This window comes from Acinonyx jubatus, chromosome D1 (assembly GCF_027475565.1).
Source record: "Acinonyx jubatus isolate Ajub_Pintada_27869175 chromosome D1, VMU_Ajub_asm_v1.0, whole genome shotgun sequence".
In the NCBI taxonomy this organism is placed as follows: domain Eukaryota; kingdom Metazoa; phylum Chordata; class Mammalia; order Carnivora; family Felidae; genus Acinonyx; species Acinonyx jubatus.
In genome coordinates this window covers 97197781-97213548 of record NC_069390.1, presented here as the reverse complement: position 1 = coordinate 97213548, position 15768 = coordinate 97197781, and the positions used below count along the sequence as shown (strand labels likewise).

General features: G+C 56.9%; 1 protein-coding gene across 17 annotated transcripts in view; it reads left to right on the top strand.

Annotated features, from left to right (window-relative positions):
* Window positions 1-2903: 2903 nt before the first annotated feature.
* PHLDB1 (pleckstrin homology like domain family B member 1) overlaps window positions 2904-15768 on the top strand; it is a 45731-nt gene continuing 32866 nt past the window's right edge. For 3 of the 17 annotated variants that reach the window (XM_053204007.1, XM_053204008.1, XM_053204004.1), the window contains exons 1-4: window positions 6622-6799; window positions 9962-10042; window positions 10692-10815; window positions 11775-11945. In XM_053204007.1, coding sequence (XP_053059982.1) covers window positions 6755-6799; window positions 9962-10042; window positions 10692-10815; window positions 11775-11945 — 421 coding nt within the window. In that variant the 5' untranslated portion in view covers window positions 6622-6754. Of the gene's footprint in view, window positions 3050-3244; window positions 3307-3344; window positions 3507-4361; window positions 4496-4623; window positions 5009-6526; window positions 6800-9961; window positions 10043-10691; window positions 10816-11774; window positions 11946-15768 lie in introns of those variants that run through there. The other 14 variants (XM_053204010.1, XM_053204003.1, XM_053204019.1 and 11 more) reach the window with 12 other exon arrangements.

Below are 15768 nucleotides of genomic sequence, written 5' to 3'. Positions count from 1 at the left end.
TCTCTATCTGAGGGTATTCATTGCCTTCCCGCATATTAACAGGTATTGTGCCACCTCGTGTATTTTTCTACATTTGAGCGCACACACATACACATGCACTCCTGATGGTGGAGCTTTTGAATTTGATGTTACTTACGGACTTTTGGTCTTAATTTTGTCAGGGGCAGTTGTAGAGTCAGAGACAGGAGGCTCCATCTTTAAAGAAGAACAATGGTTGGGGGCACCTGCGTGGCTCAGTCAGTTGAGCGTCAGACTTTGGCTCAGGTCATGATCTCATGGTTCGTGGGTTCACATCCGGCCTTGTGCTGACAGTGTGGAGCCTGCTTTGGATTCTCTGTCTCCGGCTCTCTTTGCCCCTCCCCCACTCATGTGCTGTGTCTCTCAAAAGTAAATTCACATTTAAAAAAATTGAAATATTAAACATTCCTAATTAAAACAAAAAAAGAACAATCATTGGTGAGTATTCTCTTCCCCATCAGAAAAACTGGTAAGACGTAAGTGATCCAGGGGTGAGTGATGAATGCTTTGGGAGTTTTGATAATTCCTTCAGAAAAGTCTTCATCCTTTCTTTTTATTTAACTTAGAAAACTATTGAATGTCAGCGGATTCTTTGGAAGACAAATTATTCTCTAATGAGTAATTAGTGTCTGGGAATGATAGAGTTTTTATCTTCACGGTGAAAGGCAAGATTCTGGATTTTTTTTTTTCCCCTTAAGAGAAATCCCAAGTATCTGGTCTGTGTTGCTGAAGTGTGGCTTGGCTCTCAGCCTGTAACCTTAATCGGGTGAAGCACACCAAACCCCTGTCACACCCCCTGACTGGCAGCTAATCCCTCCACGGCATCAAGTGGACTCTTTTGTTGGCCTCTTGTGAAGGAGACTAACAAACTAATTAGACCTGACTGAGCATTCTGTTTAATGTAGGAGGTTTGTGGTTCCTGCTTTGAATTAATTAATTCCACATAGAGGAGGTAGGGAACACACCTCTGTGGTCAGGAATTCCTTTTAAGAAAGATCTGTAATTCATCTACTCAGTTTCAAACCTCCAAGTCTACCAACCCATGCATCTCAGACACAGGAAGTTTTACCCTCCAATTAATGTGAAGTTGTTCGCACTGTGTAGGATCTGAGAGATTTCCAGGGTTGGTACAGAATAGGCTTTTTAAAAAAGTTCACGTCTGGTCTGGCTCGTCATCGGAGGAAAAGAGAACAGAAAAAGGTCCCCCCATCCTCAAGATTCAAGTCTAACCAGAAGCAATGGCTGTACCTACTTACAAAGCCTTTTTGTCCTAAGGTGGACAAGTGTTAACTACAGCTAGTGATACTCAGCATGGGTCTCAGTGAGGGTTGGGAATAGGGTTCTGGAGTAGGCTTCAGAACAATCTCTCAAAGCAAAAATTCAGAATTAACTCTCCTTTACCATGCACATCTCACTGCATCCCCTCTCTCCCTCCGTTTCCTCTTCTTGCCCCTTTGGTAATATTGCACCTATTGAGCTTTGAAACTCCAAGAAGATCCACCAGTAATCGGTTGCTGTACATTGCTCTTACGTAGACTTTGACAGCATTTCTACGAGTGTCAGTCTCCCATCTTAACCCCTGGGAGTTGAGTGGTTTACACGGAGGCAGACCTTTAGGAAGATTATATTACCTTTCCAAACCGAGCTCTTGCCTACTCTCCCACACAAAACGTCAAGCAACCAGGCAATTGTTAGAAGTTTGGGTCATTTCCCACTCCTGGCCCCCCCCCCCCCCCAACAGTTGTTTTTTTTTTTTTTTTTTTTTTTGCCTTGCTGTTCATAGGGCAGGGGCTAAGTGGTTATTTAGGGCTTAGTCCAATTCTAGAAAGCTCCCACAAGCGTCTGTACGCTGTGATGGGGTTGATAGCCAAACAGGCTAGTTGAAAAAGGCATTCCAATTTCAAGGCAATGAGGGAAATGGAAACAGGTTTTGTTTCTTCTTCTGCCCAAATGAATGCTTGTTCTTTTCAGTTCAGGGGAAGGTCCTGAGCTGTGGATGTGGACAAGACCAGTACCCCACCCCCACCCCGCCCCATTGCCCACTCTGCTTTGATGCATCTTAGCTTGAGGTATCCCTGCTGCCACACCTACACTAATGATGCCTGAGTTCGGGATCCACAGCAACCAGAAAGGATGGCTTGAGCAAGTGTGAATCTACAGGGTTTGCCTGCCGTAATGAGCAAAAATCCCCTCCTTCTGGAGCTGGAGGGAGCACATTTGAAGTGACAGAGGTGGGAAATGCGTCTAGGCAAAGGCGGGAGGGGTGTGGAAATCCACCCCTGACGCTCCAAGCCAAGTGCAGAGGGCCTTCACAAATCCGCTCTTCCTTCCACACCCAGCCTTTGCCCTCTCCCCCTGCTTCCACTTCGGAAAGTCTGAAGCAAGCTTGGAAAGCTGTTTTCTGCTTTCTTCTCCTCTCTTCCTCCCCCTTTCCTGAGCTCCCAGCTGCTCGACCTCTTGCGTAATTGTGAGCGAGCACGGAGTTTTTTGATGGGCTCCAGATGTGCAGCGGGTGGGGGTGGAGGGTGGGGGCGGTAGGTCTGTAGTCCCCTGAGTGCTCTAACTGTGGGAACACAGGGCCTCAACACAGCAGGACTGAGGACACACTGCACTGAGCCTTGGTCCTGGGGTCAGCTGGTCCTCGGGCTGGGAGGGCAGAGCGGAGTGGGGTGCTGTTTTAACCCCCTGCCTCAGCATCAGCTGCCTCGTGGCAGGCTCAGTCATCCCCTGAAATTCCTCCTGACCAAGGCGGTGAAGATGATCTAGGAGTTGTGGAGCTATGTGCAAAGACCCCGAGGTACCCCAGTCAGAACCCCTTCCCTCTAATGCTGGGATTTGGCACATAGGATACAATAGTTTCAGTTTGTTTCTTTTTCTTTTACCAGGATAGTCGGAAAATTACTGTTGTGATCTGCTTCCTGAAAGGTGGCCAGAGTCAAAATACTTTCCTGGGCCTCAAACAGTATGAAGAGAGGGGAAAAAAAAAAAAAAAGGGAGCAACCCTCTACCCTCCAAATCCTGAGGCTTCCTGGTACCATGATGCATGCTGGAGCCTTGCTTGCTTGACCTCTGTTAGCCACAGCTGGTAACAGCAAAGTGTCTTTCCCCTCCCCCCTCTCATCCATCGCCTGGCTCCAGTCAGCCCCAGCCTCCAGCTGGGGGGGGGGGGGGGGGGGCTGCTAACGCTGGTCCTGTCAATGAGTGACCAAAGATTCCTGCACTTCAGCCTCCTGCTGCTCCCCGGTTACAGAAAAAGGGCACCAACCAAAGCCACTGAATCAGAACAAGGTATGTTCATCCCAAAGAGGGTGAATTATTTTCTGCTATCTGCCCCCGCTGGAAGACTTGGGGGCTTTTTACTCCCTTGTTCAGAGAGGAAGAGTCTCAGGGATCCCTCTAGGGCAAGGTAAAAGACGCTCAGTCTAGCCGAGTTCAGCTCCCTAGGGCCTCCCAAGTCAGTCCCCCGAGGCAAGAGCTGGCTTTGCAAGGTAAGGATCCACTGTCAGCGTTGAATTTCGGGGCGGGGGTTAAGATGACGAATGACTTCAACCAGGCTCAGTTTCTAGACTCAGGTTTTTAGTGCCTCCTTTTCCTCCTTCTTAAGCCCCTACTCCTAGAGAGACTCAAACTGCTATAGGATGGTGGGCTCAATTGTCTGCCTGTAGCTTGCCTCGCCATCGTAAAGCAGCAGGTTGTGGTAGGGTGGAGCTCCCTGGATGGGGGCAGGATGATAATTCAGTTCAGGTTTGTACTTTATGGTTTGCATGGCACTTTAACATGTCTTATACCTATCCTTAGAAAAATCTGTGAAGCCGGATGTGCAGGGTTATCAACCCCATTTACAATTCTTCATGGTAGGGACGGGGATAGGGTGAAGAGGAGGGGTGACCGGAGGTAAACCTGGGTCCCCTCAGCAGACGTTTTCTGGAGATATTGACTAGGCTGGGGGGCTGCGGCCAGGAGGTTCACGGGAGCCATGGAGGACTCAGGCATCTAAGGTTAAAAAAATAAATAAAAGCGGGCGGGGGCAGAGAGTGAGAGATTGTTAAAAACACCCTTTCAGAAGAGCCTTAAGGCCCACGGGTGGAGGGTCTGGGGGAGTCCGGAGGGGAGGGGAGGGGAGGAAGGCGGAGGTGTGTGTGTGTGTGTGTGTGTGTGTTTGATGGTAGTGGAGAGCCCAGCTGCAGAGAGGAACAAAGCGGGTGCTGTGCAGGCGGGGTGGGGAGTAGGGGGGGAGGTGCTGCTATGGGAAAGGGTGGGTGGGGGGACCTTGGGCTCCAGCTCCACAAGGGCGTCTTCTCTGGCTGGCCAGGCGGACGGGACGGGGGACGGGGGCGGGGACTGGGGGGGGCGGGACCCGCTCGCTCTCCTCCCACTCAGCGGGCTCCCAAGGAAAAGCAACAGTGTCCTCCAGAGCCTGAGGCCGCGGCGGGCTTAGCCAGGCGAAGGAACCGGTGTCCCACTCTCCCCCCGCGAGGTAAGGACTCGCTCTCCCACTAGGCCCGTGGGTCTCGCCGGCTGCGCGGCTGGGACTGGATAAGGGGAAGTCCCAGGGCCTGGCGGGAGCCCCCAGATCAGCTCTGGGCCGGGAAGCTCAGAAGAAACCGTGGGGGAGGTGGGGGCGCCCCAGGTGAGTGCGGGAGGCCTAAAGGGGCTTTGTGGGGAGCCGGCTCTGCTGTTTTTCCGCGAGCTGCTTGCTTTTGCCCTCGCCAGCCGCCGTCCGCACAGCCGCCAGAGGGGGCTCTCGCTCCCTTCCCCGGTAGGGACGCTGGTCGTTGCCCCCTCCGAACTCTCTCGTGGGCACCCAGACAGCCGGGTGGACTCTCGCGGGGTCTCGTCCGCCCGCGCCGCACACCTCCCACTCTCCGGCCGACGGCAGGACTGAGAGCACCGCACCGGGGAGCGGGCTCCCCTGGGCCACCTCCGCTCCTGTCCCGGGCCGGCCCGCCCTGATGGATGAGGAGTGTGTGCGGGGTCCGACCCGGAGGCGGTGGGTATCGGGGAGGGACTCTGGGATGTGTTCAGCAGGCGGGAGGCACGTCCGGGGCCTCCCGAGCCCTCCTCCGAGGCCCCGCATCTTTAGGAGTCCAAGAGGCCAGATGGGGCTCCCTAGGGCAGTGAGTTCCAGGTTCTTGCCACGCCCGCGCGGTCCGGATTCGAATCCCTAACGGAGTTCCCCGAGGCGTGGGGGCTGAGCTAGTCATCCGGGTTCCTCCGGGATGGGGAAGTGCGGGCGGGCGGGGGCGGGCGGGAGCGGCGGGGCCTGGGAGGGGCCGCCCGGCGCGGGGTTGCCGAGGCGCCCGCAGACGCTTCCGCCGGGGCTGGCGCGAGTGGGGGCTCGGCCGGGGGACCGCGCGGCCCCGCGGGGGACCCAGGGCGCCGGGGCGGGGCTGCATTCTGGGCCCGTTAGCTCAGCGGTCCCGGAGGCTCCCGGGCTGACTCATCGGACCGCTCACACACAAACACGCGCTGCCCACCACGTCAGGCGTCCCACGCGGCAGACCCGCACCGCGCCCCACCCCGCGTCACCCACGCGCCCACCCGCCGCGCGCGCAGCCCGGGTCTCGGCCACCGTTGCGCGTGTGGCAGCCCGGCGCACGCCTGGCCGTCAGCCCGCAGTCCACACGCACTGCACACGCAGCCCTCCTGAGCCCGCCGTTCACTCCGGCAACCCGTCGCTCTCACGCAGTTCCCGCCTGCACAAGTACCTCCTCGCGCACGCACATCCCGCCGCTCACACTCGCAGTCCCGCGTTCACACTCTCTCCTCCCGTGCACACGCAGCACCCCCCCGCCCCCACTTCCCGCAGCTGCCCCGCGGGGAGCGGGCGGTGTCGGAGGGGCCGCCCCTTTCCCCGGCCGCGCAAACAAGCGGCTCCTTCTCCCTGCCCGGCCAAAGAAAGGCCGCTTGTCCGGCGTCCGCGGCGGGCGGGGCGGCCCAACACTGTGGCCTTGTCCCACCTGGCGGCCCCGGGCAGGGCAGGCCGAGGGCCAGCGAGGAGCCGCGCCCTGGCGGCCGTCCCACCCGCCCGCAACCTCGCAGAGCGGCGCTTTCCAGCACCCCCATACCCCCCACCCTCCATGAGAACCAGAGCCCCACTCCACACTCCCGCCTCTCGTCTGTGACCGCCTGCAATCCCGCCCCAACTTTTGGGCCCCGGCCTGCCCTCAGTCTCCCCTTTACCTTCCCCTCCCCCGTCTCCTCGCCCCCTCGATTTCCCCCTCCACTGCCCTCTGTACCTTCTAGGGCTGTCCCTGGCCGTCGTTCCCTTTACTCGACGACCTCCCTGTCCTCAGTCTCCGCATCTCCTTCTTTGTCCCCCAGTCCCTCCACCTCGCTGTCCTTCCGTCTCCCTCCAGCTTTGCGTCCCCCGGGCTGTTCCCCCAACTTCTTGCCTTCCTGTCCATCTCCCCAGCTCTCATTTTGATTCTTTGATTCATCGCTCAGTCTCCGTCTTTCATCTCCCCCCCCCCCCGCCCCATCCTTGCGTCTCCCCTTCCCCACCCAGTCCCGCCACAGACCCCTCATTTCCCCCTCCTCAAGTTCTCTCCGCCCCGGTCTTTTCACACTCCACCCCTGCCCCCACCCACCAGGCACCCAGCCTCAGTTTCCTTCCCGTCCCGACTCCTTCCCCTGCCGGCGGCCCTTCCTCGAAGGCGGATGTGCGTCGGGAAAGCGAAGGCGGCGGCGGGCGGAGAGGGTCCCAGCTCGGCCCCGAAGGCCTCGGGACGCGGCCATGCGACGCCCGGGGCGAGGCCTCGGCTGGCCCCCCGGGCCACAGGTGAGGGCTGGAGCGGCCCCCCCCGGACCCCGGGGAGCTCCCGAGCAGGGGCGCCGCGGAGGGCCCGGCTAGCGCTCAGGGAGTAGCCCGGGACCTTTTGCCCGCGGGCCTGATTTGGAGCTTGGACTTCCTCTAGTGCCTGTTGGTTGCAGATCTTTTCGGCCCTTCCTCGGACTTCCTTTCGCTCTAGTTCGGGTGCCGAGACCCCCGAGCCGTGACTCTGGACACCCACTCGGAGGAGAGGGCTGGGGACTGGCTGATCCCTCAGGGCCCGTGAGCCCGCGCGTCCGCGCTGGGCAAGGAGGCCGGAGGGGCCGGGCCTGAGCAGGGTCACCTGCGGGAGCCCGGGCCTCGCCCGCCACGGGGTCCTCCTTGTTGCACGGCAGCTTCCGGCTCCCAGGCCTCTGCCCACCCCCCGGCGTCCCGGGAGGTGCGGGAGAGCTGTAGAGAGCCTGGGCTGACCGCGGCGCCTTCTTCGAGTCCCTCCTTCCCAGAAGCCGGCCTCGAGCCGCAGGGGCCTTTTTTTGGCAGTGGGACCGGGCGGGGCGCTCCGAGTGGGTAATTACTGCCCGGGGTAGTGGGCAGCTCTGTCCACGGAAGCGGGTTGAGCGGTGGGGGCGCCCCGGGCGCAGCGCCGCTTCGCCTTCCCGGCTCGGGGTGGGGTCCGAGGAGAGGGCGCCCCCAGGTGGCGGCTCCCCGCGTCGCGGCGCAGCCCAGCCCAGCCCAGCCCAGCCCAGCCCAGCCCAGCCTTTGTCAAAGCGCCGCCTGGGTGCCGCTGGGACGCGTTGGTCTGGTGTCTTTCCACTTCACCTGGATTAGGTTTCCGAGCTGGGGCCACAGCCTCGAACCTGCTGATCTCTACATCTTTTCTTATCTTCTCGGTCCCTCCCTACGCTTCTCTCCTTATCTCTCCCTCTCCTTTCGCTTTATTATTCCGCTCTCTCCTCTAATCACTCTTGTTCGCCATCAACCTTATTCCTTTACAGTCTTTATCTCTACTTGAAATTCTTTGGTGTAAATAAATGAACACATCCCCAGCCGCCTAACTGGGTGATAGTGGCGAATTTGAAAGATGAAAAAACGGAGGCAGTTTTATTGAGGTGTAATGTATATTTCATAACATCCCTTAATGCAAGTGTACCTTTCAATGACTTTTAGAGTATATTTACAGAGCTGGGCAGCCATCATCACAATTTAGTTTAAGAACAGTTCCATCACCCCAAAAAGCAATCTCGTGCCCATTTATAGTCACTCCCCATTCTACCCTTAGCCACAGGCAAGCACTAATCCAGGCAATCTTTTTTTTAAATCAGTATTCTACTTTTTATAGAGAATGACTTGACACTTAGAGAATTTAAGTAACTTGTCCAAGATCTCACAGCTAATAACTAATAAAGTCAGGGTTAGAATTTAAGGCTCTTGCATCCCAGTCTGAACCTCTTTTCACTAAAGGATGATGCCTTTCCTTCACCATTATTTATTTTTTATTTCTTACATCCCTCCCTGCCCCCCGCTTTTATGTAAACTCTCCATTCCCAACCCACTCTCACCTCTCTTCCGCAGAGAACATGGAGGGAGGGATTTCCCTAAGTGGAAGGAAATCCACTGACCCTGACCCTGGAAATTCTTCCCCATGGCCAGATCTCCTGAGGAGATGCCAGACCAGCTTGGTGCTTGGTGTAGGTTAATGGCCTTTGCCTTCTCTCTTCCCAGGCAGAGTTGGGGTGGGCCCCAGGCACTATTCCGGTCTCTCTTCCGCCAGCTTGGGTGGAAATGGTGACGGACATGATGCCGTCCAGGTCCGGAAGGGTGGAAGCTGGGAGGGTAAAATTAGTAACCCTATGGCTGAGGCCCTTGGTTCCCACTGCCAGGGCAGGGTCGGACACTCCTTGGAATGCTGGGCTTCTGCCCCCACTTCCTCTCCAAGTCACCTGGTCCTGGTCAAGGGCCGGAAGAGAAAGTGGAGGGAAACCCTGCCTTCCTGGGTCTCCCTCCTACCTTCAGCCACAGTCTCAGTTTTCCCCAGTAACATTTCAGCAGCAAATGGGACCTTTTTCGCACCTTAGCCAGATGATCAGGGGATGGGCATGGGGCACACATTAGAAACCAAAGGTCCCACACATTTCTCCAGCACCAAAATTGTGAGCCAGGGAGAAAGGGGTGGGTGGGTGGGAAGAGTTCTCATTCTGGCCCTGGAATCTACTTTACCCTTGGTTCTAAGGATCTAAGCCTCCTACAACACCAGATCAGGTTAAGAACCTTAGAAAACTGTGTTCTGGGCATTAGTCACCACTGAGGGTTTTTGTTTGTTTGTTTTTTCCGAATGTCTGGGGGTGAGATTGCTTTCTGGGGAAGAGGAGTTGAAATATATAGGTGACAGGAAGTGTTGAGTTTTTCCTGTTGTGCCTCCTTTAAGAAAACACCCTGCTGAGGGGTGCCTGGATGACTCAGTTGGTGAAGCTTTGGACTCTTGGTTCTGGCTCAGGTCATGATCTCATGGTTGGCGAGTTCAAGCCTCGCATCTGGCTCTCTGCTCTCAGCACTGTGGAGCGTGCTTTGGATCCTCTGTCTCTGCCTGTCCCCTCCCCCTCAGAAACAAATAAACATGGAAGGAAGGAAGGAAGGAAGGAAGGAAGGAAGGAAGGAAGGAAGAAAATACTCTGCGGGGACTCCTGGTGGGGGAAGGAGACAAAGGGAGAGGAGGAGAGGGGAAGGTGGGGTGGGGGGATGGTGCTCCTACTCAGCCCTGCTGGGGGTCCTGTGGCTACCAGTGTCCCTTGGAGAGTGAGTTCCTTGGGCCTGGCTTCCCTCATTGAGGTAGATTTTCCCCACTCTGGCTCCAGACATCTAAGGGTCTTCTACTGCCAAGGCCTGGCTTCTGGGTGTCAGAGGCTAGAAAGCATAGAAATACAGGCTGGGCCCTCTTAGGGTTCTTTGTGCTCATGGTCAAGGGTCAGGACTGGCATGGTGAGGTTGAAGATGTGGCACTGTCTTTCCCCCAGGAAGCTCCTGAGCTGCCTCCACCTTTTCTTCGGCACTAACTTGCAATGACCGATGGTAGCAGGTGCTGCCCCGCCCTGAGAACCTGATCAACAGAGCCTGCTCCTTTCCCTCTCTTCCCCTGGCCTCCCCACCTACACCTGTTCTCCACTGTGTCCCCAGGAGCTCTGGAGCCCCAGGACCATGGACGCTCTTAATAGGAACCAGGTGGGCCCTGGATGCAAGACCCAAGCAATGGTCAAGGTGAGTGGGGTCGGGGCCAAGGGGCAAGAGGGCTGTTGGAGGGAATGGGTTCCGCTGCTCTACCCACCCGTGGCCCCAGCCCAGGGATGAGGACAGCAGCTCCTCTCTGCCCTTCCCCAGGTGCCAAGCCTATTAACAGCTAAGTCTTTATCTGAATCAGGTTAATTGGTTCACCCAGAAAATACCCTTTGGAAGTCAGGAAGCATTTTACAGATTGACCCCAGGCTGTGTCCCTCCTGGATCCATGGCCCTGCCCTCTATTGTGATTTAGTTTCAAGAGGCAAGTGTTAGCCAAGTAGATCGCCACGGACAAGCGTACAGGGACAAGTCTTCATCGGCCCTCCTCTGCAGCACCCCCTTCTCCTACCCTGCTCTCCTTATTTTCTCCTTGTTTCTGTCTTAATAGACAAAGGGGACAGTTAAGCCAAGACTTGAGATAAATCCAGTGGGACGAGTGAGTGGCCTAGATTCAGATCTAATTGCAATTTAGTGTAATAATGCTCCGTGCAAGATCTTGTGCTAAGCCTTTCGACACCCTCAGAGCCCTTTGGAGAGGGCCAGTCCTGGAGAGAGTGTCAGTGTGACTGGGACCAGGGTCTGAGGCCTGAAGTCTCTAATGATGCTCATCCCCCACCCCTACTACCTGCAGAAAGGGCCCTTGGACCTGATCGAGACAGGCAAAGGGCTGAAGGTGCAAACGGACAAACCCCATCTAGTGAGCCTGGGCAGTGGGCGGCTCAGCACAGCTATCACCCTTCTGCCGCTGGAGGAAGGTGAGTCTGGAGGGGCGGTCCACCTGCCACCCCCCACATCCTTACAGACATTCCACCAGGTGTCCTCAGTGTTTGCCTCTCCCAGACGTGAGGCCATGCTACCGAACCCCACCAGCGTGTGTCCCTTGTCTTGGCCTTTTCGGACTGCCTGCCTTCTTTGGTGGATAATCTGGCTCCATGATTGGGATTAAAGATCAGTTTAGAAACAAGGAGGAGAGCACTGAAACAGGAGAGAACGTTGCTCTTAGCAACCAGCGTGGCCAGGAAGAGAGCCCCCCCCCCCGCCCCCCGCCCTCCTGGTTCCAGGGCAGTGCCTGGCATGGGAGAAGCTACCTGTGGAGGATGGAGGGATGGGAGTGGGGGCAGACCTCCCAAGATAAGGCCCTGGCACAGCCCCCTTCACCGCCTCGCTGCAGCTTCAGCTTCTGCCGGTCCTCTCTGCACTTGTTGCCTGGGTGATACTACATTCCCCACATTCTCCAAATACCAGTCCCAGGGGCTCTGCCAGGGGGAGCTGTTCAGGCTGCAGCAGGGAGGGGAGAGGGGAGTGTAGGGGGTGGGGGCAAGGGTTGCAGGTGCAGAAAGGAGGGAGGGAAGACGGAGAGATGGCACATTTGGAGGAAAAGAAGGGGAGGCTTGGTGAAGGAGGAAAAGGACTTGGGGAGAAGGATTTGGAGGGACTAAAGGAACGTCTGCAGGAAAGAAGTTCCCCTTCTCTGTGGAGCCTGGATCCTCTGTGCCCTCCCATCTCTGAGCCAGAGTTTCCTCTGCCTGACCGAGAGCTCCTGCCACTGGCTGTGTCCACCGGGCTCAGGGGCCCAAAAGGGGTGGCCAGCGGTAGGCGGCGATCCTTTGTGAAGTAGGAGGTCCAACTGTATTTCCTTTGTCACCCTCCTTGCCCCATCCCTGCCTCCTCGACCTGGACAAGCCCTCTGACTCAGTTTGCCTTCTGTCTTCAGGGAAGACCGTGATTGGCTCTGCGGCCAGGGACATCTCCCTGCAGGGTCCGGGCTTGGCTCCAGAGCACTGCTACATTGAGAACCTGCGGGGCACCCTCACCCTCTACCCGTGTGGCAATGCCTGCAGTATCGACGGGCTCCCTGTCCGGCAGCCCACCCGGCTCACTCAGGGTAAGCTTTGACGCCCCCAACCAGAGGTGGTCTCTGTTTAAGAGCCGGGGTGCAGGAGAGGTGCCGGTGCCCCGGGGAAGCCTGCTGTGGTGGTTGCCATGGTAACCGCCTGAGTGGCCACACAGAGGGTGGGGTGCTTAGGTGCCTCTGGATGTGCCTAAACAACATCCCAAACCCCTCTAGCATCCAGATCCGTCTTCAACCTGCTTTTCTTCTCTGGTCGTCCCCAGCTTGCCTCTCCACACCTGGTCGGGGGAGGGGAGCAGAGGTTCTGATCACTGCCTCCAAAGGGGCAGGGGGACTCCCCGATACAGAGGTCAGTGGGGATTGTTAGAGGACTGCGGTGGGTGCAGCAGTGGGCGGAACAATGGCATTGTTTCCTGATGCCGAGAGGGAGATGTTCTGAGAAGATGGGAGAGGGGGGCAGAGGAGGACAGTCCCCCCTGATGGGGATGGAGCAAAGGTGGAACGTGAAGGCAAAAATCGGAGGACGTGCTCACTCCTGTTAAAATGCTGTTGACGGTAGCTTTTGGGTCATGAATATGGTTACCACCCTGCTTCCCAAAGCAGCAGGCCATTCTGTTGTGTTAGGTAGCTCTGAAAACCGGGCCCCCAGTTACCATGGTGACCGGGCAGTTGAGGGGTTGGCCCAGGTGGCACTTTGACAGACCAGGTGTGTTTGCCCTGGGCATCAATTTATACAATGAGTCATCACCTTAGGGGAATGAGGAAAGCAGATTTGGGGTAGGGGGTAGAGGCCGTGAGGATGGGAGCCTCCTCCGAGCAGCACTTAGGTCCTGGCATTGTTTTCTGGGGACTCTCGCCTCTTACCGGCCGGCAGCTCCCTCGAAGTGGGAATCCCACTCATTCCTTTGTTTCCCTCTCTCCTTGTGTTCACATCCCTTAGGGTCTCTTTAGATGCTCTTCCCTTCACAGCTGACCCAGGAGACCTGACCTTGCCCGACTCCTTTCTTCCTGCCCTTGCGGGTATGAGGGGCACACCCGACTTCAGGGAAGCAGGTCCCCCAGCAGCAGGCCCTTGCCTCCTCCGAGGCCTTCAAGTTGTCTCACTCCAGATGAGAGGAGGAACCCCCATAAATTGGGACTTTGGCTATGATGCCGTCTGGCTCCCGACAGTCCCGTTAAATCTCAAAGAGGACAGCTTCCCCAAGATTTGGATGTGTGGAAGTGAGACAGTAGAGCAGGAAGGAGAGGGAGGGGCAGGGTTCAAAGAAAGCTAGAGAGAGAGCCCAGCCCTGACTCCCTCAGCCCCAGAGCCCCCGTATCCATGGGCAAGAAAAGCCTTCCCCGCGCGTTGTGAGCAGGGTCGAGGAACGGGTGCCCTGTAGGCCCCTCTTGCTCTGTCTTCCCAGAGCATCACTTAGCTCCCTAAGAAGAGGGAGGGCCTGGGTCAAGATGGAATTCTTAGGCATTTCCTGTGGCCCCGGTGACCCCTAAGTCTTCCCCAGCCCAAAGCCCACTCTGCCAAGTATGCACCCTCCCACTCGCTTCTGACCCTAAACCCCTTCCCTCTCGCTCCCTCCCACACCCATAGCCTTCTTGTCTGGGCTCGCCTGTCTCAGGAGCTTGGCAGCCTGGGGAGGGGTAGGCAGAGGCACAAAGGAACGGGTGTTCTTCTCCCTAGCACTCCCCCTCCCCTGGGCTCCGGGAGCTGAGGGTTTCCTTGTCTCATCTCTGGAGCAAGGCACCAAGCCCAGCCCTGCCTGGCCCCACTCCGGACATTCTTGGGAGTGCGTTTCCCTGGAAACTGGGTGGCTCGGGGGGTGCATGTGCTATCTCTGTGTGTCTGTGTGACTGGAGTGTGTTTATATATCTCCGGATGTGTTTGTGACTCTGGGCTTGTGTATCTCTGTTTGTGTCTTTCCTTGTGTTTATGGATCAGAGTGTTCAAGTGGGGGACGGGGGTGAACTCAGGACTGATGGTCCCGAAGTGTCCGTGTGTGCACTCCTCGGTGTATTTGAGAACTCGTTGGCCCCGTGCCTGTCTGTGGGCATATGTGCAAGAGGATCATTTTCCCTGTCTTGTTCCCCTGATAGAGCCTTGTAGAGGGGACCCTCCTCTTGGAAAAACAGAGGGCTACCCTACAAGTCACAAACAAGGAGCCTGTTCTGGCTGGGCCAGGCTTTACTTAGATGCATCATTCTGGGCACTGTGCCCAGCCATAGGCAACTTGGAGAGGCACACGTCATGATGAGTAGAGATGGCAGTGACAGGCTCTTCCAGCAGGACGATGCCTGGGCCAGGGGAGGACGGGGCGGGGTGGGGGGGCCCACAGAGAGCACATGCCGGCCTTTTGCTAAAGCTGTGGACACGGGAGCATGAAGTGAGGGAGCCGAGCAAGAGCCTGATTCCATCTCCATACCCGGGTGTTCTGGCCCATCTCACGTTGCCCTCTTCTCTACAGAGCAAGAGGCGGGGCTGGGAATGCGACCAAGGAAATAAGGAGGAATCTCGATCTGGGTCTAGGCTGCCCCACCCTGGGACCACAGTGCCAGACCACATGAAAGATCCGGGAGGGGACTAACTAGGGGAGGACCCAGAAAGCCACACAGCTCAGGGCCCAGGCTGTCTAGACAGTAGGTCCCCATCCGCTCCCAGCCTCCGCTGCCAGCCCTGTCTCCATGTCCCTTTCCCTCCCTAAGCCCCTCATTGATGGGTAGAGGCTTGCATGATGGCCAGCAGGGGGCGCTCCCTGCCACGTGACTGGGGTCTGGGATTCCTGGGCTACCCGGCTATCTCCCTCTGGGATCCCGGACACAGAGCCTCGTCCTCTCCCATCCAGTTATCAGTTATTCCTTCTGTAAAATGGGAGTGAAGCTTCCAACTGTCCTCTGTTGTAAGATAAAGGTCTTGACTAATAAAGCTCAAAGGAGGGAGAGAAAAAGCAAAGGCTCCTAGCTCCTCACTTCTTTGTGCCTGCCTCCTGCCCTACTTCTCACTGGCGGGCATCCTCCGTGTCTGTCTGGGTCTGTCCAGCTGGCCGTCACAGTTTCCAGACCGATGAATCATTCTTCCTGAGATTTTTTTTTTTTTTTAAGCCTCCCCCTATTTTGCATTTGACCCTATACGGTTCTTCCACTTTCCTTCAGAAGGGGAGTAAGATACACACAGGTGCGTGTGTGAGCGTGTGTGTAGTATGGCCGTGTGGGTAGGTGTTTAGCGAGGGAGGAAAAATCATTCAATTATTTCTCTATGGAGGCCGACTTTGATTTCAGAGTATCTCCAGGGACTGAGTGGAAGGATATCTGTGCCTGAATGAGTGTGTAACTACGATGGGTGTTGTGTGGGTGAGAATAAGCGCGTGTGAGAGACAGGGTGTGTTTACCTGGGGATTTTGTGCGACTCAGTGTGCACAGCCAAGGTGGGGTCTGTGAGACTGAGCAAGTGTCCTGGGAATGTGTGTGAGGCCGTGTGAGCTCTGAGCACATAGCGCGTGGCTGAGAGACACAGTGTGTCCCTTAGGGTTCTGGTGTCCAGAGGGCAGGTCCCTGGAACAGGAGGAATTCGCCGGGGCCCAGGCTGGGTGGTGGGTACTTGCCTGGCGCAGAAGCTCAGTCTGCCCTTGGGGACTCCAGAGGCAGGTGGCACTGTGTTTTCCAGACGGGAAGGTACCTCACTGGGGTGGAAGAGCTCTTTGCTGAGACTAGCACAACTGGTGGTGGTGGTGGGGAGGAGGTGGGGTTGGCTTCTGGAGCCCCAGGGGAGCGGGCTGGCTTGGAAGGGGCAGTGCCTTGGTCCAACCTGGGTCTCTGGGTGAGCTGGGCTGGGCTGGGCTGGGCTGGGCTAGGAGTGTGGGGAGCA